Source organism: Haliotis rufescens, unplaced genomic scaffold (assembly GCF_023055435.1).
Source record: "Haliotis rufescens isolate VD_foot unplaced genomic scaffold, xgHalRufe1.0.p SCAF_54, whole genome shotgun sequence".
Classification (NCBI taxonomy): Eukaryota; Metazoa; Mollusca; class Gastropoda; order Lepetellida; family Haliotidae; genus Haliotis; species Haliotis rufescens.
The window spans coordinates 864,464-891,069 of record NW_025964268.1 but is presented as its reverse complement, the minus strand read 5'-3'; the positions used below and the strand labels follow the sequence as shown (position 1 = coordinate 891,069).

Genomic DNA, 26,606 nt, shown 5'->3' with positions numbered 1-26,606 from the left:
GCCGTGTCCTAAAGAAGGGTTTGTCTAAGTAGTGTTATACAATCGTAAATCGAGTCCATATGGTTCTCCGGAAGTTTCATTCCAATAAATTGCGGGCAAAAGAAAGTTTACAACCATGTTGGATTGTGGCCAAAATGAAAAAGAAACCAAATGGTTATTGGGTCGTAATGTGTTTGATACGGGTATCACAGTTGTGTTTTGGGTCGTAATGTGTTTGATACGGGTATCACAGTTGTGTTTTGGGTCGTAATGTGTTTGATACGGGTATCACAGTTGTGTTTTGGGTCGTAATGTGTTTGATACGGGTATCACAGTTGTGTTTTGGGTCGTAATGTGTTTGATACGGGTATCACAGTTGTGTTTTGGGTCGTAATGTGTTTGATACGGGTATCACAGTTGTGTTTTGGGTCGTAATGTGTTTGATACGGGTATCACAGTTGTGTTTTGGGTCGTAATGTGTTTGATACGGGTACCACAGTTGTGTTTTGGGTCGTAATGTGTTTGATACGGGTATCACAGTTGTGTTTTGGGTCGTAATGTGTTTGATACGGGTACCACAGTTGTGTTTTGGGTCGTAATGTGTTTGATACGGGTATCACAGTTGTGTTTTGGGTCGTAATGTGTTTGATACGGGTATCACAGTTGTGTTTTGGGTCGTAATGTGTTTGATACGGGTATCACAGTTGTGTTTTGGGTCGTAATGTGTTTGATACGGGTATCACAGTTGTGTTTTGGGTCGTAATGTGTTTGATACGGGTATCACAGTTGTGTTTTGGACCTTGTGTTTGAAATGTTCGGAGACTCTTTCAGGTTAGTAGCGTTTTATTAACGTTTGTAACTTTTTTTTATCAAAACCATTTTTCAAATTGTTTACTTTCTTTTGCCCGGCAGTTTTGGTTCAGCCCGTAGTAATTTCAATCATTTTGAGATAACGTTGCAGCGTGGAACAGACGTTTTACTTCTGGATTGCGAATTGATATAAATAAGTAAAAGAACGTTTGAAACCACTATTTCATTTTGGACATCTCTGGTCATTTTGAGGGTGCATTTTGTGCAAGTAAAACTGACGCAACTATGGATCATTATGTAAACTTATAGAGAAATGATAAAACATAACATGGTTAAAGTCGGAGAAATCACTCGAATCTGTTACGGAAGTGGAATCAATCCGGAATTCGGAAGTAGTATCCGGAATAGAAACCTATCCGTTCATTCGAGATTGCTCTTTCGTGGATGTACGTTTGGTTTCCCTCGAGCTTTTTGCCAAGAACTGTAACATTTAAAATTCTGTCTCCCTCTGTTCCAAATGAGAGAGTGAGTATTTTTTACGCAATATTCCTGCAATATCACGACGGGGACACCGGAAATGGCCTTCACACATTGTACCTGGGGCTTCGGCGTGACGAGAGAACGGGGCTACCCCGTTCCAAATAAATTAGCCAGCATTAAATAATCCCAAACGCCCGCAAATTTAAGACACAGTATGTTTGCCATCACTGCGTTATCTGAACGAAATATCATATTCTTATTTCAAATATATACAGTCAAGGTTGTTGGGATGGACTCAGAAATCAATGATTCATGACTCAAAGGTATATATATATATATATTAGATTTAATATCATTTTTTCAAGACATCCAACATGTTCAGTATACATTTATGGTTGCGACAAAGACCTGAGGAAAACATATTTTCTTTCAGTTTTGGGCAATTCTTTGGGTTTTTTCAGAATAACAAATGACAAATGCTTAAAAACGATAAAAATGCCTGAAAATCGGCACATGATGTGACACACAGTCCTCCTGCAAGATCAGAGTGAGTGAGTGAGTGAGTTGGGTTTAACGCTGCTTTGAACAGTATTTCAGTTATAGCACGGCGTGTCAGTTTGATGTGGGAGGATAACCCGAAGTGATGCAGGTCTTAGGCGTTCACCACTTTGTTAAAACCCACAGGCACGGACTTGGTGCTGACAAACCTAGAAACATATTCGGGACGAACGGGGATTCGAACCAACGATCATAGGATTCTGGCGTGCCCAGGGACCCAACTCGGTTCAGCGAATTGCGGCGTCTTATGATATACATGTTATCTGTGTCTTATATTCGCCATGGACAACGCGTCACTAGGTATATGTCGAGCCCGTAGTCTTAACAACAACATTTTTGCAGACTCCTTGTACGATCGGTTCGAGAAGTAATATATTAAAGGATTCAGCATTGAATTGACATAGCCTAGCCACACGACCAGTCCATACACCTTGTCTGATATTTTATAGCCCAGGAATGGATTGGCCACGGTGACAATTTCCGACGGGAGCCAACATACGCTGAACGCTACCAGGATGATTCCAATGGTTTTGGCAGCTTTCAGTTCCTGCTTAACACTCTTTCCACTCGTCCCGTTGTCGCTCACCGACAGAGTTCTGATCAGAACAGCTTGTTTTCTAGCCTCGTAGAAAATCTTGAGATAACACACCATGATTATAATGAGGCAAATTACAAATGTCATGAAAGTTGCAAGTGAATATGTTTTGTTGGCGAAAAAAGTACAGTGACCCATGGTTGAGCCTAATGGTAATGCGCATGCGTACCAGTCCTCCAATCCGATTCGATAAAGCTCACTCATGATTGGTAGGAAGGAAAAGCCGATGGGAGCGATCCATGACGTCATTAGCATGAATATGACGCTTTTCTTTCCAACTCGTTCGTAGAAGAATGGGTAACTTACACTTAAACATCGGTCTATCGCCATGAATGACACGTGGAATATTGATAATGTACACAGGTAGACATCAAACGAATTCAACAATAAACACACGAAGTCGCCAATGTGCCACGTAAGGCTTGTATACATTAAGTATGTGCTAAGCGGCATTGGTCCAAGCGCTATTAAAAGGTCTGCGACTGCAAGGGAGAAAACCAAAATATTTGTTTTTGTTCTACGCGACCTGTTGAAGCAGACGATCATGATAACGAGGCTGTTATCCAAGATGGCGACCAACGTAATTAGAACCATCAATGTGCATATTACTATCCTCGCTTCCAGCTGGAATCTCGTTGCTGGAGGAGGGCCCTCCAAGAGAATTCTTGCACACGCGTCGTCCGAAATAGTTCCCGATTTGTTCCCTAAGTCTAAACTATTGTTCATGTTGATTATTAGTGAAATCACATGTTGATGTGTTTGTGAATACGATATGGAAAACATTCGGAATACGAAGCTATGGCACACTACTTCCTGATTAGACTTTACCCTAGGGCAACAAAGACATCAGAGTTTGTTTTTGTGACGTCACAGAAAACGTGATCACACCCTCACAACATGACGGCACATCTGATAAATCCAGATATGAAGATGTGCCGTAAACGAAAGAGTCCTTCTAATTAATCGGAGTATTGTATTAGCGCGAGTAGAATCGTTACAAATCCACAGGAATTGACGTTAACCACTGACGTCATATCTCTTCAGGCAAATGTCCGTCGTTGAAGCAATCAATCATAGGGACTGGTAGCACAACAAACACAATTTTCGATTAGTCTTTTGATCACTTAGAGTGACCTACCTTCCTTGACGACCATCTGTCGCCACCAGGTGTCGCTGTCTTTCCTTCTGAATCACTTGGTGACTATTTACGCTCCAAGAAATCACTGCACGTTGTAATATTTTCTCCAAGTAAATGATCCAATAACAATAGCACACAATCAGCAATAAAATGCATGTTCAAAGCTGATGGTTACGTCCTCACAAGTGCAAGAGAATAATATATGGTATAGTTGCCGGGAAATCGTACGAAACACATCAGATAAACTCAAAGATAACCCGGTTATCACATGTCCAAAGCTGACACTTCATAACATTTAACATCCTTTCCAGGAGTACACGGAAATAGACTTATTACACCATACACACTGTTAATGGCACCACACACGTGCTTCCAATTGCTGTCCAGCTGCGCTCACGAATGCTCAATGGCTATTTGGATACCTCCATATAGTATATCCCACACAAGATGCTGTACTGTTATCCCGTTATGGTTTACCACGTGTGGATCAGCTGTAATCAAACTGACTGGTCAGTGCTCTTGAGGTGAGAAATGGTCGATGGATAAGATTGCTCATACGGGAATGTTCCAACAATAGGCCGTTATCAGCATTGGTTTCCGAGCTCAACTTTCAGTGCATGGTTGATACTATTCAGGTCACCTATGACGTAGAGAAATGGTTGATATATTTTTAATATGCACTAACGGTGATCATATTCCCCACTTTGAGTGTTATCGGTGGTACTGTTATTCAAGAGGAATGTTTGAGACATATCCTGGTTCCTTATTTCACACAACAGTAGCAGCAAGGTGACGGATTGAGATGTCAGGCTCCATATATAAACAGCATGCCATCAACACATTTTCAATTGCACTTGAGAACCTGTTAAATTATTTTCGTTATTTAAATAATCCCACTTTAAAGCATAAGATTTAGCTTCTCTTTGAAAGCAAGATATTGTACGTTTTGTTGCTTTAAAAGCTGGTGATTAGCTTTCACTAAATGAACTGATTTCCTTCTCCTTCAAAAGCTGTTGGTTTACTTTCACTTTATAAGATATTCACAAAATTCAAACCCAATAACTGGGGATAAATTTCCACTTAAAAGCCTCTAGATGTTATTCTATTGTAAACTCTCTTGACGCCCTTCGTCTCACAAAATGCTGAATTATTCCACATGAACAAAATGTAGTAAAGTTCCACTGTTCCACGTAATCCTGCTCAGTGAGATCCCTTTGGATCACTTTTGATCACCTTTCATCACTTTTGATGGACTGGTGATGCAATTCCAATGCAATGACTTCCCAGAAAAAAAGCACAGGGCCCGAATCGCAGATTATCCTCTTAATGCAGACATTGCCTGTTATTCCTTCTGGAAACAATCCTCTGAACAAATTCAACTTTTTTCTTTGGAGACCACAAGCTCATATCATATTGAACAGGTCTTTCAACTTCCTGCGATCGCGTTAATCCAGAATACCGCAACGGTAATGAATCCTGAATGTGTCAATGTCCAAATGATGGGTCTTTTCACAATGCTCACATTTTCCTTGCATACCTAGAAATGACATTCGTAAGAATTGCTTCAAAACTCCCGAGCAGGTTGTAAGTATACGGTAAACGGCGCCGCGTCTTAATTATTAATGATATACAAATTATAAACACTTACTTTCCAGCATACTCTTTCATACTGCATATGATATGCTCTAATTAGGGAAATCGGGTAATAACCCATCCATCATAACGCACACCATGTAATCAGCATTTACGTCCTGGTAACATGTAGTTGCTCTTGCCTATGGATGAGGAGCTCAAACTATCTGGTGTTTTGAGGTAGAGATAACACATTGAAATATCCATCACATGAGCGTGTTTTTCACGTGTTCCTTTGTTGTTTATTCCACGTCATTTGTATGTATATCGATGTTTGGATTGAGGTCATAAAATATCTGACATGTTAACAATGCCAGAGGCCAAGACACTCAAGGTGTCTTAATTGACACATGTTTACATCTCGAATCAAAAGAATCCATTTCACGGATGAAATCGCAGGTACCACATCCCGAACTAACGCATTGTCACTGTCATTTCTGAATTATCCAACCTCCTGATTAGAAGAATGAAATCGAATATATTAGAAGCGCTGAGATAGATTGACCGTTAATGATGAAGAACTTTCTTTCGGAAATATCGTTAATGGAACAAAGTGATTCTAAACTACTTTTTCTGTTAACAACGAACTAATCGGATCAATTGCATAATTCTCCCAAATTAGTGATTGTCATTGATGGGTTCACTTTGGAACCGGAAATCCCGATTCCGCTTTCATCCATTAATCCATAATCTGTAGTATCATATAACACGCTGTTCGATCGATACTATCGAGAAATCTATTCCGTTCTCATTCCACACTCCTATCTTCTTAGATGTTAAACTTGAATTGATTGCATACGTAGTACCACAGATGGTTTCAGCATACCAGTCAGTCATTACCATTCTTCGAACGTACACTTAACTGGGTCCTTTCCGCCTTTCGAATCCAAAGTTATTTAGCATGTAGAATTGATATTGCCGTTTTGTGTAGTTTTCTCTGTCTGAAGTGTCGAAGATCTGGACATTTCCTGAATACATGTAAACCATTAGCCGTTTACAAATTCAGAAAGAAGATATTGGTTTCCACATATGATTTGTCAATTCCAGTTGTTTTAAACATAGTTATCACTGCAGCCATTAGAACTGATTGCTAATGACAGCCTGTTTGAATATTTCCATATGAGGCACTTATAACGACCTTGTATTGTCTTGATATACTTGAAATTAGGCTAATCAGCTTCTGTTCGGTGTCACTTGGTGTCACATCAGTGGAATGGTACCTTTCAAAACAATAATCACATACTGGAGAAACGAGCTGTTTATACAACCCAGTTCTGTTAAACATGAAGAATACCTTCACATGGTTCCTTGGTATTCCACAGGGACAATAGAGTCAGAATAAATATTGATAAATATAAGCATAACATCTTCGGTTTTACTTTATCAACGGCAACATGTTCAGGTCAGCTCTGCGCAGATTGCTTTCATTGACGTCCGCGCCATTGGCCTCTTAACGGTTGTTTCCTCTGAGGTCCGCGCAGACAGTTTTCGATTAGTTTCATGAGAGCATTAGCAGTTGGTTCTATAAGGGTTGCTTTTCTCAGTTCATAATCTGTAATAGAAATATTTGAAAATATAAACACTAAACAAAAACAATTGACAACATCGTATTCAACTATTAATTTCGGCATGTGTGCGTGTTACTCCTCACTAAGAAAGATCTAACATAAACAATAAAGATATCTGATCGATACGATCTCTGGTCCCTGTGTATGAAGCAAAACAGAAAGTGTGCTTGATACTTCAGATTACATTGCCTAACTGATTAAATCGCTTTGAATCTATTAAATGTCCTGACCTGGCTCGGTTTACCGATATAAATCGACTGTTCTAGAAACAGTTGCAATATCGATTCCAGAGGAGGTAATTCAATAAAGAGAACAGCCAATCTTATGTAACAGTGCATATTGATTGTGGGCGCAGTGCGATCACACTGCGTTTATGTTATTCAGTTAGGCTACTGCCATGAAGAGAGATACTTTATGCGTACATGCATCTAGCGAGACTTAGAGAGACTTGAGAGAGAAAAGAGGGAGAGAGGAGAGATAGAAAGAGAGAGACACACAGAGAGAGAACAGAGAGAGAGCAATAGAGAGAGGAAAAGAGGAGAGAGATAATGAGATCAAGAGAGAGAGAAGGGAGAGATAGAGGAGGGAGAGGTAGGGAGAGGAGATAAAGTGAGAGATACAGAGAGAGAGAGAGATATAAGGAGAGGTAGAGGATGGATAGGTAGAGAGGGAGATGAGAGAGATAGTGAGAGATACATACACAGAGAAGATAGAGGTAGAAGAGAGATAGAGAGAGATAGTGAGAGATACATAGAGAGAGAAGGAAGAGGTAGAGGAGGGAGAGGTAGAGAGAGAGGAGAGAGACAGTGAGCGATACACACACACACAGAGAAGGGAGAGGTAGAGAGTGAGGAGAGAGACAGTGAGAGATACACAGAGAGAAATGGGAAAGGTAGAGGAGGGAGAGAGGAAAGGTAGAGAGATGGGCGAGAAGTAGAGAGAGATAGTAAAAGAAGCGATAGAGAGATAGTGAGAGAGGCGATAGCGAGAAAGATGAGAGAGGTAGAGAGAGAGAGGGGGAGAGAGGTAGATAGAGAGAGGGGAGAGGTAGAGAGAGGGGGAGAGGTAGATAGAGAGAGGGGAGACAGGTAGAGAGAGGGGGAGAGGGAGGGGGAGAGGTAGAGAGAGGGGGGGAGAGGGGGAGAGGTAGATAGAGAGAGGGGAGAGGTAGAGAGAGAGGGGAGAGGTAGATAGAGAGAGGGGAGAGGTAGATAGAGAGAGGGGAGAGGTAGAGAGAGAGGGGAGAGGTAGAGAGAGAGGGGAGAGGTAGATAGAGAGAGGGGAGAGGTAGAGAGAGTGGGGAGAGGTAGAGAGAGAAGGGAGAGGTAGATAGAGAGAGGGGAGAGGTAGAGAGAGAGAGGAGAGGTAGATAGAGAGAGGGGAGACAGGTAGAGAGAGAGGGGAGAGGTAGAGAGAGAGGGGAGAGGTAGATAGAGAGAGGGGAGAGGTAGAGAGAGATGGGGAGAGGTAGAGAGAGAGGGGAGAGGTAGATAGAGAGAGGGGAAACAGGTAGAGAGAGTGGAGAGGTAGAGAGAAAGGGGAGAGGTAGATAGAGAGGGGAGACAGGTAGAGAGAGAGGGGAGACAGGTAGAGAGAGAGGGGAGACAGGTAGAGAGAGGGGGGGAGAGGTAGAGAGAGAGGGGAGAGGTAGATAGAGAGGGGAGAGGGAGAGAGAGAGGGGAGAGGTAGAGAGAGAGGGGAGAGGTAGATAGAGAGAGGGGAGACAGGTAGAGAGAGGGGAGAGGTAGAGAGAGTGGGGAGAGGGAGAGAGAGAGGGGAGAGGTAGATAGAGAGGGGAGACAGGTAGAGAGAGAGGGGAGACAGGTAGAGAGAGAGGGGAGACAGGTAGAGAGAGGGGGGAGAGGTAGAGAGAGAGGGGAGAGGTAGATAGAGAGGGGAGAGGGAGAGAGAGAGGGGAGAGGTAGAGAGAGAGGGGAGAGGGAGAGAGAGAGGGGGGGAGGTAGAGAGAGTGGAGAGGTAGAGAGAAAGGGGAGAGGTAGATAGAGAAGGGAGACAGGTAGAGAGAGAGGGGAGACAGGTAGAGAGAGGGGAGAGGTAGAGAGAGAGGGGAGAGGTAGATAGAGAGAGGGAGAGAGGTAGATAGAGAGAGGGGAGAGGGGAGAGAGGTAGATAGAGAGAGGGGAGAGAGGTAGAGAGAGAGGGGGAGAGGTAGATAGAGTGAGGGTTGAGGTAGATAGAGAGAGGGGAGAGGGAGAGAGAGAGGGGGAGAGGTAGAGAGAGGGGAGAGGTAGATAAGGAGGGGAGACAGGTAGAGAGAGTGGGGGAGAGGTAGATAGAGAGGGGAGAGGTAGAGAGAGAGGGGAGACAGGTAGATAGAGAGAGGGGAGAGGTAGAGAGAGAGGGGAGAGGGAGAGAGAGAGGGGGGGAGGTAGAGAGAGTGGAGAGGTAGAGAGAAAGGGGAGAGGTAGATAGAGAAGGGAGACAGGTAGAGAGAGAGGGGAGACAGGTAGAGAGAGAGGGGAGACAGGTAGAGAGAGGGGAGAGGTAGAGAGAGAGGGGAGATGTAGATAGAGAGGGGAGAGGGAGAGAGAGAGGGGAGAGGTAGAGAGAGAGGGGAGAGGTAGATAGAGAGAGGGGAGACAGGTAGAGAGAGGGGAGAGGTAGAGAGAGTGGGGAGAGGGAGAGAGAGAGGGGAGAGGTAGATAGAGAGAGGGGCGACAGGTAGAGAGAGGGGGAGAGGTAGAGAGAGAGGGGGAGAGGTAGATAGAGAGAGGGGGAGAGGTAGAGAGAGAGGGGGAGAGGTAGATAGAGAGAGGGGAGACAGGTAGAGAGAGGGGGAGAGGGGGAGAGGTAGATAGAGAGAGGGGAGACAGGTAGAGAGAGGGAAGAGGTAGATAGAGAGGGAGACAGGTCGAGAGAAGGGAGAGGTAGATAGAGAGGGGGAGAGGTAGAGAGAGAGGGGAGACATGTACATAGAGAGAGGGGAGAGGTAGATAGAGAGAGGGAGAGAGGTAGATAGAGAGAGGGGAGAGGGGAGAGAGGTAGATAGAGAGAGGGGAGAGAGGTAGAGAGAGAGGGGGAGAGGTAGATAGAGTGAGGGTTGAGGTAGATAGAGAGAGGGGAGAGGGAGAGAGAGAGGGGGAGAGGTAGAGAGAGGGGAGAGGTAGATAAGGAGGGGAGACAGGTAGAGAGAGAGGGGGAGAGGTAGATAGAGAGGGGAGAGGTAGAGAGAGAGGGGAGACAGGTAGAGAGAGAGAGGGGGAGAGGTAGATAGAGAGAGGGGAGAGGTAGAGAGAGGGGAGAGGTAGATAAGGAGGGGAGACAGGTAGAGAGAGAGGGGAGAGGGAGAGAGAGAGGGGGGGAGGTAGAGAGAGGGGAGAGGTAGATAAGGAGGGGAGACAGGTAGAGAGAGAGGGGGAGAGGTAGATAGAGAGGGGAGAGGTAGAGAGAGTTTGGAGACAGGTAGAGAGAGAGGGGGAGAGGTAGATAGAGAGGGGGAGAGGTAGAGAGAGAGGGGAGACATGTAGATAGAGAGAGGGGAGAGGTAGATAGAGAGAGGGAGAGAGGTAGAGAGGTAGATAGAGAGAGGGGTGAGAGGTAGAGAGAGAGGGGGAAAGGTAGATAGAGAGAGGGGTGAGGTACATAGAGAGAGGGGAGAGGGGAGAGAGGTAGATAGAGAGAGGGGAGGGGGTAGAGAGAGAGGGGGAGAGGTAGATAGAGAGAGGGGAGAGGTAGATAGAGAGAGGGGAGAGGGGAGAGAGGTAGATAGAGAGAGGGGAGAGAGGTAGAGAGAGGGGGGAGAGGTAGATAGAGAGAGGGGTGAGGTAGATAGAGAGAGGGGAGACAGGTAGAGAGAGAGGGGAGAGGGAGAGAGAGAGGGGAGAGGGAGAGAGAGAGGGGAGAGAGGGGGAGAGGTAGATAGAGAGAGGGGAGAGAGGTAGATAGAGAGAGGGGAGAAAGGAGAGAGAGAGGGGAGAGGTAGATAGAGAGAGGGGTGAGGTAGATAGAGAGAGGGGAGACAGGTAGAGAGAGAGGGGAGAGGGAGAGAGAGAGGGGGAGAGGTAGAGAGAGAGGTGGAGAGAGAGGGGAGAGAGGGGGAGAGGTAGATAGAGAGGGGGAGAGGTAGAGAGAGAGGGGAGAGGGAGAGAGAGAGGGGGAGAGGTAGAGAGAGAGGGGGGCGAAGGGGAGAGGTAGATAGAGAGGGGGAGAGGTAGAGAGAGAGGGGAGAGAGGTAGAGAGAGAGGGGGAGAGGTAGAGAGAGAGGGGGAGAGGTAGAGAGAGAGGGGAGAGGGAGAGAGAGAGGGGAGAGGGAGAGAGAGAGGGGGAGAGGTAGAGAGAGAGGTAGATAGGTAGAGAGAGAGGGGAGAGAAGGGGAGAGGTAGATAGAGAGGGGGAGAGGTAGAGAGAGAGGGGAGAGAGGTAGAGAGAGAGGGGAGAGAGGTAGAGAGAGATAGTGAGAGAGAGGCGATAGAGAGAGATAGTGAGAGAGGAGGCAGAGATAGAGGAGAGAGGTAGAGAGAGAGGGGGGGAGGTAGATAGAGAGGGGGCAAATGTAGAGAGAGACAGTGAGAGAGGCGTTAGAGAGATATTGAGACAGGCGGCAGAAATAGAGGAGAGAGGGGGAGAGAGGTAGACAGAGAGAGGGGAGAGGTAGAGAGAGATAGGGAGAGAGAGGCGATAGCGAGATAGAGAGAGATAGTGAGAGAGGAGGCAGAGATAGAGGAGAGGGGAGAGAGGTAGATAGAGAGAGGGGAGAGAGAGAGAGAGAGAGAGAGAGGTGGGAGAGGTAGAGAGAGCGGAGAGAGAGATAAAGAGAGAGGGAAGATAGGGAGATACATGGAGAGGTAGAGAGAGAGAGAGGGGAGAGGTAGAGAGAGGGGGAGAGAGAGAGAGAGAGAGAGAGAGAGAGAGAGAGAGAGGTGGGAGAGGTAGAGAGAGCGGAGAGAGAGATAAAGAGAGAGGGGAGATAGGGAGATACATGGAGAGGTAGAGATAGAGAAGGGGAAAGAGGTAGAGCGATACAAAGAGAGAGGAAAGGGTGAGAGAAGTCGAGAGAGAGAGGGTAGAGGTAGAGAGAGATAGAGAGAGAGAGGAGGGAGAGATAGAGGGCAGAGGTAGAGAGAGAGAGAGAGAGAATCATCGATTACCACTTTTAACATATACTTGGTTGGGGCTACATTTTATTATTCGTGATTGTGTATGGAGCAAAGACATCATGTCTAGCATACAATAACACTCTGCTCAAAAGTTTTCTGGATCGTATACGTAATAGTCTCAAAGATGCTCGTAAGAGAAAAGACTCAAAAGATAGACAAGACAGTGGTAGGCAAAAGAAAGAAAACGATAAAATGCTCGTAGGTCCACTTTGGGTGCTTTAAAAAAGAAATCATTTTCTGGGTACGACCAGTCATTTCCTAGACTACAAACCCCAGTTTATCGTAAAACTAAAACAAAACCAAGTTGATTGCAATTGGGGCCATCATTAAACATTGATGAAAGCCGTTTCCTGATTTATCGATATCGTGCTAAGTTTAAGTAAACCCAACCCAACTGATTGGGTCAGTGTTACTGACATGTCTGGTTCGCCCTTTGCATATCTGAAACAGATACAGCAAAATCCGTTTACCTTGGAGCTAATTCATCTTTCATAAACGTGTATCTTATTCTTAGTTCTACCGAACCCAATTGGGCATATCGACTTGAGATAGCGGTTGTATTCGGGCGATAGGTTCCTTATTCGCGAGCAATATTTTACTCCGCGAAATATATAATGTTCGGCGTAATGTCCACGCTAGTCCTGTGCAATGACTGTGGAAATATTATATAGTTTACTGAAGTAAGTCTCTGGTTTCCTTGATTCCACATTAACAGCAGAGCAGGAAAGGTTCTTTTGAAAAAAATGAATTACAATTATCTGAATGAAACGCTTTATTAGTCTATGTTCATGCAAACAATGCTATAAACCCAGTAGAGCTAATTCATTTTCATTATCGTGTAGCTTCTACCGAACCCGGGGCGGTCGGGTAGCCTAGTGGTTAAAGCGTTCGCTCGTCACGCCGAAGACCCGGGTTCGATTCCCGACATGGGTACAATGTGTGAAGCCCATTTCTGGTGTCCCCCGCCGTGATATTGCTGGAATATTGCTAAAAGCGGCGTAAAACCATACTCACTCACATTCACTCTACCGAACCCAAATGGGCATATCCACTTGAGATGCAAGTTGTATTCGGGCGATATGTTCTTTATTCGCGAACGATGTTTACCCCACGAAAGAAATATTGTTCGGTGTAATGCTCATGCAAAAATGCTATAAACAGAGTAGTCGCCATGGTAACATGTAAATACTAAATGTTTCATAGAGGTCGACTCGAGCACGGCCACAGAGACTGTCCTGCTTAGGAGGCATGTATCAGCACCGACATGTCGCAACAGAGATTGACATTTAGTCCCAGAAATAAAGTTATCTTTTTTATAAATATATATTTTTAGGGCTGTCGTTCACATAAATTGGTGGTTATTATGATCCCGTTGTACATAGAGCCACAAAAAAAATATTCTTTTTCATATTAATATTTTAGTTCTCATTGATAAGGGAACACGGTTCAAAAGTGAACGTTTATTGTCATGTACGGTAAGAGGATATCGGCAGTTAAACAAAAGATAACTGTCTGTCTGAATAGATTCATCACACATAAAAGGGCAATCTGTTTGTGAAGGGCTTCAACCGCATTGAAATCAGATCTTTTACTCCGATAAGATTCCTGTCGGCGTGGAGCTTGTCAGCTTTCTAAAACGACTGATTTTCATTTTGTTTAACCCCTCGACTAGGAAATTTTGATGGGGACATCGCACTTTCACCCTGGATGTAAATAGAACCCGAGCGTTGGCATGACGAGCCAACTGTTAACCTTTTAGCTACCCCACTCTCCTCATGGTATAGCCCTTGGGTGAAACAAGTTTTAGCTTAGCAATATCACGGCGCGGATACCTGCAATGGGCTTCTCACATTGTACCCATGTGGGGAATCGAACCAAGGCCTTCGGCGTAACGAGCGAACGCCTTAACCACTATGCTACCCCGGGCCACCGCCCCCTTAAATATGAAAATGTCGTGTATTTGAAAGTAGTCTATGTCAAGTGAGTATCGACTGTTTTCTATCTACATTGTTTACAAAGTGTTTAGAGCACGTGTTATTATTTTTGTTAGCCACAAAGGGAACGTGCGGTTATTGTTTTTTTTCTGAATGTTGTTGAGTTCTTTTCGGAATTGACAAATTAGCCAAGTAAACGTGAGATGCCATTAAAGCAAAAGTTGAGAGAGAGTTAGATTGTAGAAGATCTAATCAATACCGTGGAGTCGTTCATCATCCCCAACGTCAACTAAACTGCGCAGCGTTGTTGAGTGTAGAGGATGGCATTTCTCTTAGATGTGCATCCCTGGTCTTTCACATGTTAGAGAGAGACACGACCTTTCACTGCTCTCTTTAATTCCTGTGCAACGAAGCTACTTTAGATCACATACTTTCTTTGTCTATGAACGGCATGACATTTCACCCTTGTTCAAGATAACGGTAAACGGTTTACTCCTTATTCAAGATAACAGTTCGACATAACGGTAAACGCATCTAAAGCATCTGTTGAATCCTTTTACGTTTTTGTGTGTGTAGGTGTTAATTTTATCATCAGGAACACGTTAACTGACAAACAGGGCCTTTATGCTTTGACGGATAGCAATCCAGTTTTGAGAAATAATGTCTATCCTCTGATTTTAACTCAAGAGTTTTCAAAATTATCCATTTATAGGGAAAAGGGGGCTCTTGGTTACCCTAGGAGTCATGTAAGTATCAGGGATCTAGTTTGGGCCAACACTTTTCATCTTATAACAGACTACGTGGTGTAGTGGATAAAGCGTTTGCCTGGAGAACGGAAGATCGGTGGTTCGACCCCCTGGCTGCGTCTTGCCAAAATACGTCAAAAGATGGTACTTGTTGTTATCTTGCCTGGCGCTCGGTATTAAGGGGATAAAACAAGTACTGGTCGGCGTGGAGTCGGTGACCATCGGTACTTTCTGGATGTAAAGAATGCGCCATGGTTCTCCACAAACGTGCAGGACAACGTGTATACATAACCATGAATGATGGATGAAGCTCCTCGATGGCCCAACCAACGCATGCCAGTTGATTCAGTGGGGCGGTGAGGCAGGGTAGTGGTTAATGCGTTCGCTCGACACGCCGGAGGCCTGGGTTCGATTCCACACATGTATCCACTGAGATATGGGGGATTATTGCTAAAAGCGGCGTCAAACCATACTCACACATTTATACAGTGGAACATTGAATACAGCACCCCGCGTCGATTATTAACAGGCAGCTGAAATACTGCTGACTGCGGCGTAAACCAACATTCACTCACTCCAGTAGAGTTGGCAGTATTGGCTAACGTAAACAACAATTCATCTGGTTGATCTTTATATGAACTTATCGAAACGCTGAAGTAACACATTTTGAAATTACGTTAAAACAATTTTAGATCGGTATGTACATAAAATGCTGATGTTAAAGATACATCACGTTCTAGAGAGTGTGATGACCTCGCAATATATGCACAACATCATGCTTGGTCTTCTCAATTACTTTGTTCACTGAGTTTAAATGTTAAGAAACCCTAGTTACAGTTTTCAACGAGTAATAAACACTCAGTAAGGTCAGTAGGCGATGTGGCCATTAGCCCTTTGAATTCTCAATTTAGAAATCTTTTTTAATCCTAACATATCCTTGAAATGACTTTTTATTTGATTCACTTGCCCGAATTACTTTTAACATATCCTCTTTTTGTGCATTTTGATAATTCGTTTACCAAGTCTCATGAATCAAAAGGCGCCCTACAGCTCCACAGTTGCCCTGGGAGAGATATCGACGCACTCACTCAGCAAATGCTGCATATAGCTGAACGTGAGACAAGGGTGAAACAGGATCTATCTGTGAGCCCCCCTCCATCACTCATGAACACACACACACACACACACACACACACACACACACACACACACACACACACACACACACACACACACACACAATGGCCATGGTGCTACATAATAAATGTTTTCATTTTCAAAAGGCATAGTCGGTGTATTATAGTTGCATATCTTCGATATTTAATATAAGTACGAGCGCACGCAAAACCAAGTTCACATAATATTCGATACTTTCTACATTAATATTAATTGACCATTTCGTTTCGCTAGACACTTGACATTTCTATAATTATCCAACACGAACGCAAGCATAAGCCTAAACAAAATAGCAAAATACTTATCTGGATAAGATGGGTTGTCGGGAGTTTTCACTCACTCACTCTCCACGCTATTGAGTTCTCGTCACAAGCGACCACGAATAAGAGTTTGTTTTCACGTTAAGAAATGACATTTTCATGAGAAAAATGCAGTAAAGCCGTTTTAATATGCAAGGTCCTGTAATAATCACGATTGTTGGGATTAAGCTCGGACTTGAAACATGTTTATCTTATAACGTCTTAACATAAGCAGGATGTAAATATTATATTCTACATGCAATTCACTCTGCAGACCAGCTAATGTTTATATATAGTTCATATACTACTGTCACACAGCGTAGTGGAAAGAAATTGCGTATTTACCACACAAAGCGTCGTGAGAGAATTATCCACCACTGAAATACTATGATAAATAAATGAACCTCCTTGTGTCTAACTTGGATGTGTCGAATTCCCGGTTGTGTCAAACTCACCTACCGGTCCCTGCTAATTCCTTCTATATTTATCATAATTTATTCTCGGATCTGTCGAACTGGGTGTTCGGATAACTCGTACTTTTTCCCTCGACACAACGAGGTTCGAATGTATATACGAGGGGTGTTCATTAAAGATTCCCCCTAAACCACTTAGGGTTATCATATTTGGTTGAAATTTCACATGTATAATGATACATGTATCTATGGGTTATGTCTGAATTTGCAACACCGAACTATTAATCTTACCACTTTTACAGGTGTTATGGTCGAGTAGGGTGTGACAATGGAGCCAGTAGAATACCGAGCAGTGATTAGGTTTTTATATTTGAAAGGTCGCACACCAAAAGAAACTTTCGATGAAATGAAAGCAACTTATGGGGAAGATGCCCCATCATATGACGTTGTTAAACACTGGCATCGACAGTTCAAGTGTGGTCGGACATCTGTGGAAACAGCTGCCATTCCTGGTCGCCCCCATTCAGCCATTGATGAGGACACTATCAAGTGGAGACCGCCATTTTGGCAGACCGACGTATAACTGTTCGCCAGTTAGCACAAGATGTCAAGATCAGTGTAGGGTCTGTGGAAAAAAATCATCCATGACAATTTGAACATGCATAAGGTGTCTGCACGATGGATTCCCAGGTTGCTCACACCTTTCCAAAAGCAGGAACGAGTCAATTGCTCAAAGGATCTTTTGGACATGTGCCAAAAATCCAGGCAAAATTTTTTGACAGACTTATCACACAGGATGAAACATGGGTCCATCACTATGATCCTGAGACTAAAGTTCAGTCGATGCAATGGAAGCATGTGGAGTCACCACCACTGCTGCGGAAATTGCGGGACGCTATCAAGCTTAAGAGGCGTGGCATGCTGACCAAGGGTGTCTGTCTCCTGCGAGACAATGCTCCAGTACACAACTCTCATGTTGCCCAGACAGAAGCGCGGTCCTGTGGCTATGAAATCCTTCCACATCCTCCTTATTCTCCTGACCTTGCACCATCTGACTTCCACCTCTTTCCAACCATGAAGTCATTTTTGAAGGGAAAACGTTTCACAGAGAAACACTGATTTCTGAAGTCAAGTCCTGGTTTGAGACGCAAAATAAGGGCTTTTCCAAGCGAGGTCTCCGTAGTTGCATAAAACGATGGGAGAAGTGTGTAACTCTTGGTGGTTCCTATGTGGAGAAAGACTAATACCTATGCCAAGTGTCATTCCACTAGGTCCATCGGAAGTGGGTCAGGGGAAATCTTTAATGTACACCCGTATAAACCTATCATCGTAAGGTTATTAAGTAGGTATCGACATTATATACAAATATACAAATCATTGTTCACGGGATTGTTAGAACAACTATTTTGTTTCAGATTTAACCAAAACAAGTGTTTCCTGAAAACTTGGAATAACATTCGTTTTGGTTCCTCCTTTCTGACAAAATAAATATTTGTCTTGAAGTAGTGTCCAAAGCAAATTTCCCACCTCCCCTCCCCAAAAGAATAATAAAAGGTCGCCCCCTCAGCATTAAACGGTAGGTGAGGTGAGGTGAAATTGGGTTTTAACGTCGCGTCCAAGATTATTGCACTTATATAGCGACGAATATGCACAATATGATCAAATATTTATTCCACTTTTCTACGATGAGTCATACGACCTTTCTCGATGTATATAGACAATATAGACTGACGTCATAAGCAAATAAATTTAACAAGAAAATAACAATCATCGACATTTGCTTTTACGTCTTTAAAAACCTTCCATGGATCCACATAGTTATCAGCAACGCTAAATTATATTTGAATCTTTGTTTTTTTTAATTTGTGTCACAAAAGAGAAAGTACTACTGTTCTTATACTGGAGATATCAACAGGAATAAACTACGTCACCAGGCACGCGCAGACGTATTCCTACATTTGTTTGAAGGTCAGCAATATGACGTCACATTACCGGTGCCCTCTATGGCGTTGATACTTCCGCGAGCTGATAAATATTTCCGATGTGTCCAGTCTTTAACGAACAACCTAAATGTCACGCGGTACTGACTGTCAACGTCCGATTTAGAACGACATGAGACAGACATGAGACCGCTTTTCGTAGCGAAAGAATACACGCTGGAAAAATAACAAAAATGGCGCTTTGCGACACGAGCAGTCTCTATTGACGAGTTAAATGCGATTTTTACTGTTTATAAAGAATAACAACAAACGGCAATTAAGATGCGATATAACTGACCGTTTGTCATTATTTTACCTTGTCAATGTGGAACTAAAATATAAATGAAGTCAACAGTTTGTGTACTGGCTACACGTATGATAAAGGGAGATTATTTGCGGGGAGGTAACTCTTATATGACAATAGTTCCGTTAAGGCGTTATGTTCATTTCAGTGAAATATCAAGTATTATGGTCACTGCAATGAAAATATCATTTTTCTTAACTTCCAAAAACTTCACACTGAAGTATATAATAAATCCTAACCTCTACATGACAGCAGACTCATGACGATCCGGGGTAGAATCATCTTCCCGAGGCAAGTGAGTTAACTGACTTTAAAAGTCCAGTTTCCACCTTTGCCGAACTAGGCTGGTATTATGGAGTTACATTTTGCCTGGATTAACGAGTCTTTGCAAAGTACAATCAAAATCGCGCCCCGAAATCGAAATCCGGTTCGTAAACTGTCGTGCAGATTTCGGTCGATTGCAGGATTTGCAAAGCACGTGCACTGCCAACTCGTTGACAGCCGATATTTTCCAAATCTTTTCATGTTTTTAATGAAGGTGCTCACGTGATTTGATGCATTTCGCGATGTAAGAACCGTTTTATCACAATATAGATCTTGTTTATCGAGCAGATCGTCCTGAGTTAACTCTCTTGCCTCGGGAAGATGGGGTAGAATAGGTCTTTTGCCCATGCTTGCCGTAAAAGGCGACTATGCTTGTCGTAAGAGGCGACAAACGGTATCGGGTGGTCAGGCACGCTGACTTGGTTGATACATGTTATCGTATCCCAATTGCGTGGCTCGATGCTCATGATATCAATCACTGGATTGTCTGACTCTTTTATTTACAGACCGCTGTCATATAGCCGAAATATTGCTGAGTACAGCGTCAAACAACAAACAAAAAAACATGGCGACATATAACACGGACACGTGCATATCCTTTCGTTTAATATGACTCAGACACGTGTTTTTCCTAGCGTTTTACATGACGCCATATGAGCCGCGCGTGTATAACCTTACGTGTAAATGGCGTTATATGACTCAGACACCTGTATATCCCGAAGTCTCTTCGGAAGATCTAGTGAATATTGTTCTGTTAACTCCCCAGGCAAAATGAGCATTTCCAGTGTTTTCTGAAACAAACTAATTGATCCGTTCTATAAGCCAGAGACAAGCCCCTTTGTATCAAACAGCCCCTCCCTAATCAACAACCTCGTGGTCTTATTTTCAATCACTATCAGACAGTCAGGCACCAACATTTACAAAGTCAACATTAATGAGGTTTGGCTAAATGGAGTTATTGGAGTTCAATGATAAGATATGTATATATGCAATATACAGACAGGCTACAGATCAATCCAATGACGTCACAATGTCCTCATCGTTAATCTGAAATCAACTGACGTCATACCAACGGTGAACTGTCAAGCCGCGTGGGGAAAATATTGATTGAATTTCATTTTCGAAACCTCTTCAGCCGTGTGGTTTACGCTGTTGCCATTTGGTTCTTGAAAATCTGAATGTCACCTTTATAAAGGTTTTCTAGAATCATTAATAATAAGTGACTGTTTCAGCGCCTTGTTGCGCCCACACAAATAGTACGCAAATACAGAAGATGCGGGTGTGACAGGTATTTCAATAATAATTTAGACCGAATAATACAGTCTCGTTTATCAAGATGTCCGCTTAAACAAGGTTTAATGTATTACAGGGTAGGCAGTGTCTATCGGTGTGTAATTCTCCTTACCATTGGTTTGGTATGACCAAACGATCGATTCATGCTGTTGAATAATATCAACCATACACTACAGCCTTATCCCACTATTAAATGTCCAAACTCGAAGTTTGGCTTTGTTTGGGGTTTGCTTTTGTTTTTTTAGGCCCCGTTATATCCAGTGGTTGATATTATGAGCATCGTCCCACGCCGTAGGGGAACGATAGCAACCAATCACCCAATTAGCCGAGCCGGAGCACCCATTCAATCTTAAATCATGCATAGAATACTTGGGGCCTGTTTTACCCTGGAGTCTCAACGGAGCGTACGGATTGCAGCCGTGCCTGAGATTCTTTGTAAAATTTGGCTTTGTACTTGTGCAACAGCACAATGAAACAGTGGACCCCACGATATTCTTGCAATTACCGTCCCAAGTGAAATTATCCGTATAAATGAGTCATTGGTAATAAGTGACGTCAATCGATATAAACCTCCCTAACAGCTCGTCTGGAATGGCGGGTGCACGTACTAAGGAGCCCCCCTTGCACTTAATCAAACCATGAGGTTCTATTGTTGTGCGTAAATATTTTCACGCCAACCAAACAAGAGAAACACCTGAATAGACTCTTCAAAAATATAAACAAGCCAGTACGAGACACCGTGTACACACAAGCCAGTACGAGACACCGAGTACACATCACTGAGTACGAGACACCGTGTACACACAAGCCAGTACGAGACACCGAGTACACACAAGCCAGTACGAGACACCGAGTACACACAAGCCAGTACGAGACACCGTGTACACACAAGCCAGTACGAGACACCGAGTACACATCACTCAGTACGCGACACCGTGTACACACAAGCCAGTACGAGACACCGAGTACACACAAGCCAGTACGAGACACCGAGTACACATCACTCAGTACGAGACACCGTGTACACACAAGCCAGTACGAGACACCGAGTACACACCACTCAGTACGAGACACCGAGTACACATCACTCAGTACGAGACACCGAGTACACATCACTCAGTACGAGACACCGAGTACACACAAGCCAGTACGAGACACCTTGATACACAGGCCATTACGAGACAACGTGATGCACAAGCCAGTACGAGACACCTTGATACACAAGCCAGTACGAGACACCTTGATACACAAGCCAGTACGAGACACCGAGTACACACAAGCCAGTACGAGACACCGAGTACACATCACTCAGAACGATACACCTAGTATGCACACCTCAGTACGATACACCGAGTACACACAAGCCAGTACGAAACACCTAGTATACACAAGTTAGTACAATACACCGTGTACAAACAAGCCAGTAGGAAACACCGAGTACACACAAGCCAGTACGAGACACCGAGTACACACAAGCCAGTACGAGACACCGTGATACACAAGACAGTACGAAGCACCGTGATACACAAGCTAGTACGATACACCGAGTACGCACAAGTTAGTACGATACATCGAGTATACACAAGCCAGTACGAGACACCGAGTATAAACAAGCCAGTACGTGACACCGTGATACACAAGCCAGAACGAGACACCGTGATACACAAGCCAGTACGAGACACCGAGTATACACAAGCCAGTACGAGACACCGAGTATACACAAGCCAGTACGATACACCGAGTATACACAAGCCAGTACGATACACCGAGTATAAACAAGCCAGTACGTGACACCGTAATACACAAGCCAGTACGAGACACCGAGTATACACAAGCCAGTACGATACACCGAGTATACACAAGCCAGTACGATACACCGAGTATACACAAGCCAGTACGTGACACCGTAATACACAAGCCAGTACGAGACACCGTGATACACAAGCCAGTACGAGACACCTAGTACACACAAGCCAGTACGATACACCGAGTGAATACAAACCAGTACGATACACCGAGTATACACAAGCCAGTACGAAACACCTAGTATACACAAGCCAGTACGATACACCGAGTATACACAAGCCAGTACGATACACCGAGTACACACAAGCCAGTACGAGACACCGAGTACACACAAACCAGTACGAGACACCGAGTACACACAAGCCAGTACGAGACACCGAGTACACACAAACCAGTACGAGACACCGAATACACACAAGCCAGTACGAGACACCGAGTACATTCAAACCATTACGAGACACCGAATACACACAAGCCAGTACGAGACACCGAATTACACACAAGCCAGTACGAGACACCTAGTACACAAAAGCCAGTACGAGACACCTAGTACATACAAACCCGTACGAGACACCGAATACACACAAGCCAGTACGAGACACCGAGTACACACAAGCCAGTACGAGACACCGAATACACACAAGCCAGTACGAGACACCGAATACACACAAGCCAGTACGAGACACCGAGTACACACAAGCCAGTACGAGACACCGAATACACACAAGCCAGTACGAGACACCGAGTACATACAAACCAGTACGAGACACCGAATACACACAATCCAGTACGAGACACCGAGTACACATAAGCCAGTACGAGACACCGAGTACACACAAGCCAGTACGAGACACGGTGATACACAAGCCAGTACGAAACACATAGTATATACAAGCTAGTACGATACACCGAGTACACACAAGCCAGTACGAGACACAATGATACACAAGCCAGTACGAGACACCGTGATACACAAGCTAGTACGATACACCGAGTACACACAAGCCAGTACGAGACACAATGATACACAAGCCAGTACGAGACACCGTGATACACAAGCCAGTACGAGACACCGAGTATACACAAGCCAGTACGAGACACAATGATACACAAGCCAGTACGAGACACCGAGTACACACAAGCCAGTATGAGACACCGAGTACACACAAGCCAGGACGAGACATCGAGTACACACAAACCAGTACGAGACATCGAGTACACACAAACCAGTACGAGCCACACGATACACACGCCAGTACGAGACAACTAGTACACACAAGCCAGTACGAGACACCGAGTACACACAAACCAGTACGAGACACCTTGATACACACAAGCCAGGACGAGACACCGAGTACACACAAGCTGGTACGAGACACCGAGTACACACAAGCCAGTACGAGACACAATGATACACAAGCCAGTACGAGACACCGTGATACACAAGCCAGTACGAGACACCTAGTACACACAAGCCAGTACGAGACACCGAGTACACACAAGCCAGGACGAGACATCGAGTACACACAAACCAGTACGAGACACCGTGATACACAAGCCAGTACGAGACACCACGATACACAAGCCAGTACGAGACATCGAATACACACAAGCCAGTACGATACACCACTAGATACAAGCCAGTACGATACACCGAGTACACAAGCCAGTACGAGACACCACGATACACAAGCCAGTACGAGACACCTAGTTTACACAAGCCAGTACGATACACCGAGTATACACAAGCCAGTACGAGACACCATGATACACAAGCCAGTACGATACACCACGATACACAAGCCAGGACGATACACCGAGTACACACAAGCCAGGACGATACACCGAGTACACACAAGCCAGTACGATACACCACGATACACAAGCCAGTACGAGACACCACGATACACAAGCCAGTACGAGACACCACGATACACAAGCCAGTACGATACACCGTGTACACACAAGCCAGTACGAGACACCACGATACACAAGCCAGTACGAGACACCGAGTACACACAAGCTAGTACGAGACACCGAGTACACACAAGCCAGTACGATACACCGAGTACACACAAGCCAATTGGAGACACCATGATACACAAGCCAGTACGAGACACGGTGATACACAAGCCAGTACGAGACACATAGTATATACAAGCTAGTACGATACACCGAGTACACACAAGCCAGTACGAGACACCGAGTACACACAAGCCAGTACGATACACCGAGTACACACAAGCCAATTGGAGACACCATGATACACAAGCCAGTACGAGACACGGTGATACACAAGCCAGTACGAGACACATAGTATATACAAGCCAGTACGATACACCGAGTACACACAAGCCAGAACGAGACACCGAGTACACACAAGCCAGGACGATACACCGAGTACACACAAGCCAGTACGAGACACCGAGTACACACAAGCTAGTACGAGACACCACGATACACAAGCCAGTACGAGACACCGAGTACACACAAGCTAGTACGAGACACCACGATACACAAGCCAGTACGAGACACCGAGTACACACAAGCCAGTACGGGACACCACGATACACAAGCCAGTACGAGACACCGAGTACACACAAGCCAGTACGAGACACCACGATACACAAGCCAGTACGAGACATCGAGTACACACAAGCCAGTACGATACACCACTAGATACAAGCCAGTACGATACACCGAGTACACAAGCCAGTACGAGACACCACGATACACAAGCCAGTACGAGACACCGAGTACACACAAGCTAGTACGATACACCGAGTACACACAAGCCAGTACGATACACCGAGTACACACAAGCCAATTGGAGACACCATGATACACAAGCCAGTACGAGACACGGTGATACACAAGCCAGTACGAGACACATAGTATATACAAGCTAGTACGATACACCGAGTACACACAAGCCAGTACGAGACACCGAGTACACACAAGCCAGAACGAGACACCGAGTACACACAAGCCAGGACGATACACCGAGTACACACAAGCCAGTACGAGACACCACGATACACAAGCCAGTACGAGACACCGAGTACACACAAGCTAGTACGAGACACCACGATACACAAGCCAGTACGAGACACCGAGTACACACAAGCTAGTACAAGACACCACGATACACAAGCCAGTACGAGACACCGAGTACACACAAGCCAGTACGGGACACCACGATACACAAGCCAGTACGAGACACCGAGTACACACAAGCCAGTACGAGACACCACGATACACAAGCCAGTACGAGACATCGAGTACACACAAGCCAGTACGATACACCACTAGATACAAGCCAGTACGATACACCGAGTACACAAGCCAGTACGAGACACCACGATACACAAGCCAGTACGAGACACCGAGTACACACAAGCCAGTACGATACACCACTAGATACAAGCCAGTACGATACACCGAGTACACAAGCCAGTACGAGACACCACGATACACAAGCCAGTACGAGACATCGAGTACACACAAGCCAGTACGATACACCGAGTACACAAGCCAGTACGAGACACCACGATACACAAGCCAGGACGATACACCGAGTACACACAAGCCAGTACGAAACACCGAGTATACACATGCCAGTACTAAACACCTAGTTTACACAAGCCAGTACGAAACATCTAGTATTCACAAGCTAGTACGAAACACATTATTTTCACAAGCCTGTACGAGAAATGAAGTTGACAGCTGAAGTCGACAAGTCACGCGTTCCATTGTGGATATGTACATGATTTCATTTTACAGTAAACATAACACCTGAATAAACTCATCAGAAATATACACACGCCAGACATAGAGAAATACAGCTGTCTTACCTGTAATCAAACAAATCATAAGAAGTTCTGTGTATACGTACGTAATTTCCTATAACCCCAACAGCAAACAAACACCTGAATCAACTCACAAATTAGATAAACCAGTAACGAGCGATATATGTCTTACCTTCACTTACAGGTGTAGTGTTGCACGTGGCGTCTTCCTTATCAGGTTGAGCTAATTACGAATGGCGTACACAACATGTCCAGCTGATTGGGAACAACAGTTCCCCGGGACGAGCCGGTACCCTTCCTCCTGCGCGAACTGTAGCGAGCAAATCAATACAGTCGGAGAACGAGACGGTTGTAGAGCGCCATCACCTTTGCTCTCTGTGGAATGAGCGCATGAAGTTATATACGCGGAAATATTGTGCTTTTGGAGTAAGGATTTCTATAGTGTGGAGACGGTAGATAGCAAAGTGGTGGTAGCGTTCGCTTGTCACACGAAGCGAGAGTGAGTGAGTGAGTGAGTGAAGCTCACTGTGGGGATATTGTACGAGTGTTGCTTTAACCTCATTCACGCCCACACAAAAGGGACATCTATTTCGATAAATGATAGACCCCTGAATCTTACATATACTACGGACACCTGATGATAATG

The 26,606-nt window shown here is 44.6% G+C and overlaps 2 protein-coding genes across 2 annotated transcripts; one reads left to right on the top strand and one right to left on the bottom strand.

Annotated features, from left to right (window-relative positions):
• Window positions 1-1,559: 1,559 nt before the first annotated feature.
• Window positions 1,560-26,254, bottom strand: LOC124138476 (trace amine-associated receptor 5-like). Its single transcript, XM_046505127.2, has 2 exons — window positions 26,133-26,254; window positions 1,560-6,744 (listed from the first exon to the last, which is right to left on the bottom strand). The coding sequence occupies exon 2, from the start codon at window positions 3,203-3,205 to the stop codon at window positions 2,087-2,089; it is 1,119 nt and encodes a 372-aa protein (XP_046361083.1). The 5' UTR covers window positions 3,206-6,744; window positions 26,133-26,254; the 3' UTR covers window positions 1,560-2,086.
• On the top strand, window positions 8,543-11,711 carry LOC125374212 (the record flags this gene model as incomplete). The annotated part of the gene is made up of 2 exons (XM_048385131.1): window positions 8,543-8,584; window positions 11,637-11,711. Coding segments are annotated over 2 exons (117 nt in total), but the record flags the coding sequence as incomplete, so codon positions are not given.
• Window positions 26,255-26,606: the final 352 nt, after the last annotated feature.

Excerpts from the sequence above, each read along its gene's own strand:
- LOC124138476 (XM_046505127.2), bottom strand. The coding sequence starts at position 3,205 with ATGTTTTCCATATCGTATTCACAAACACATCAACATGTGATTTCACTA.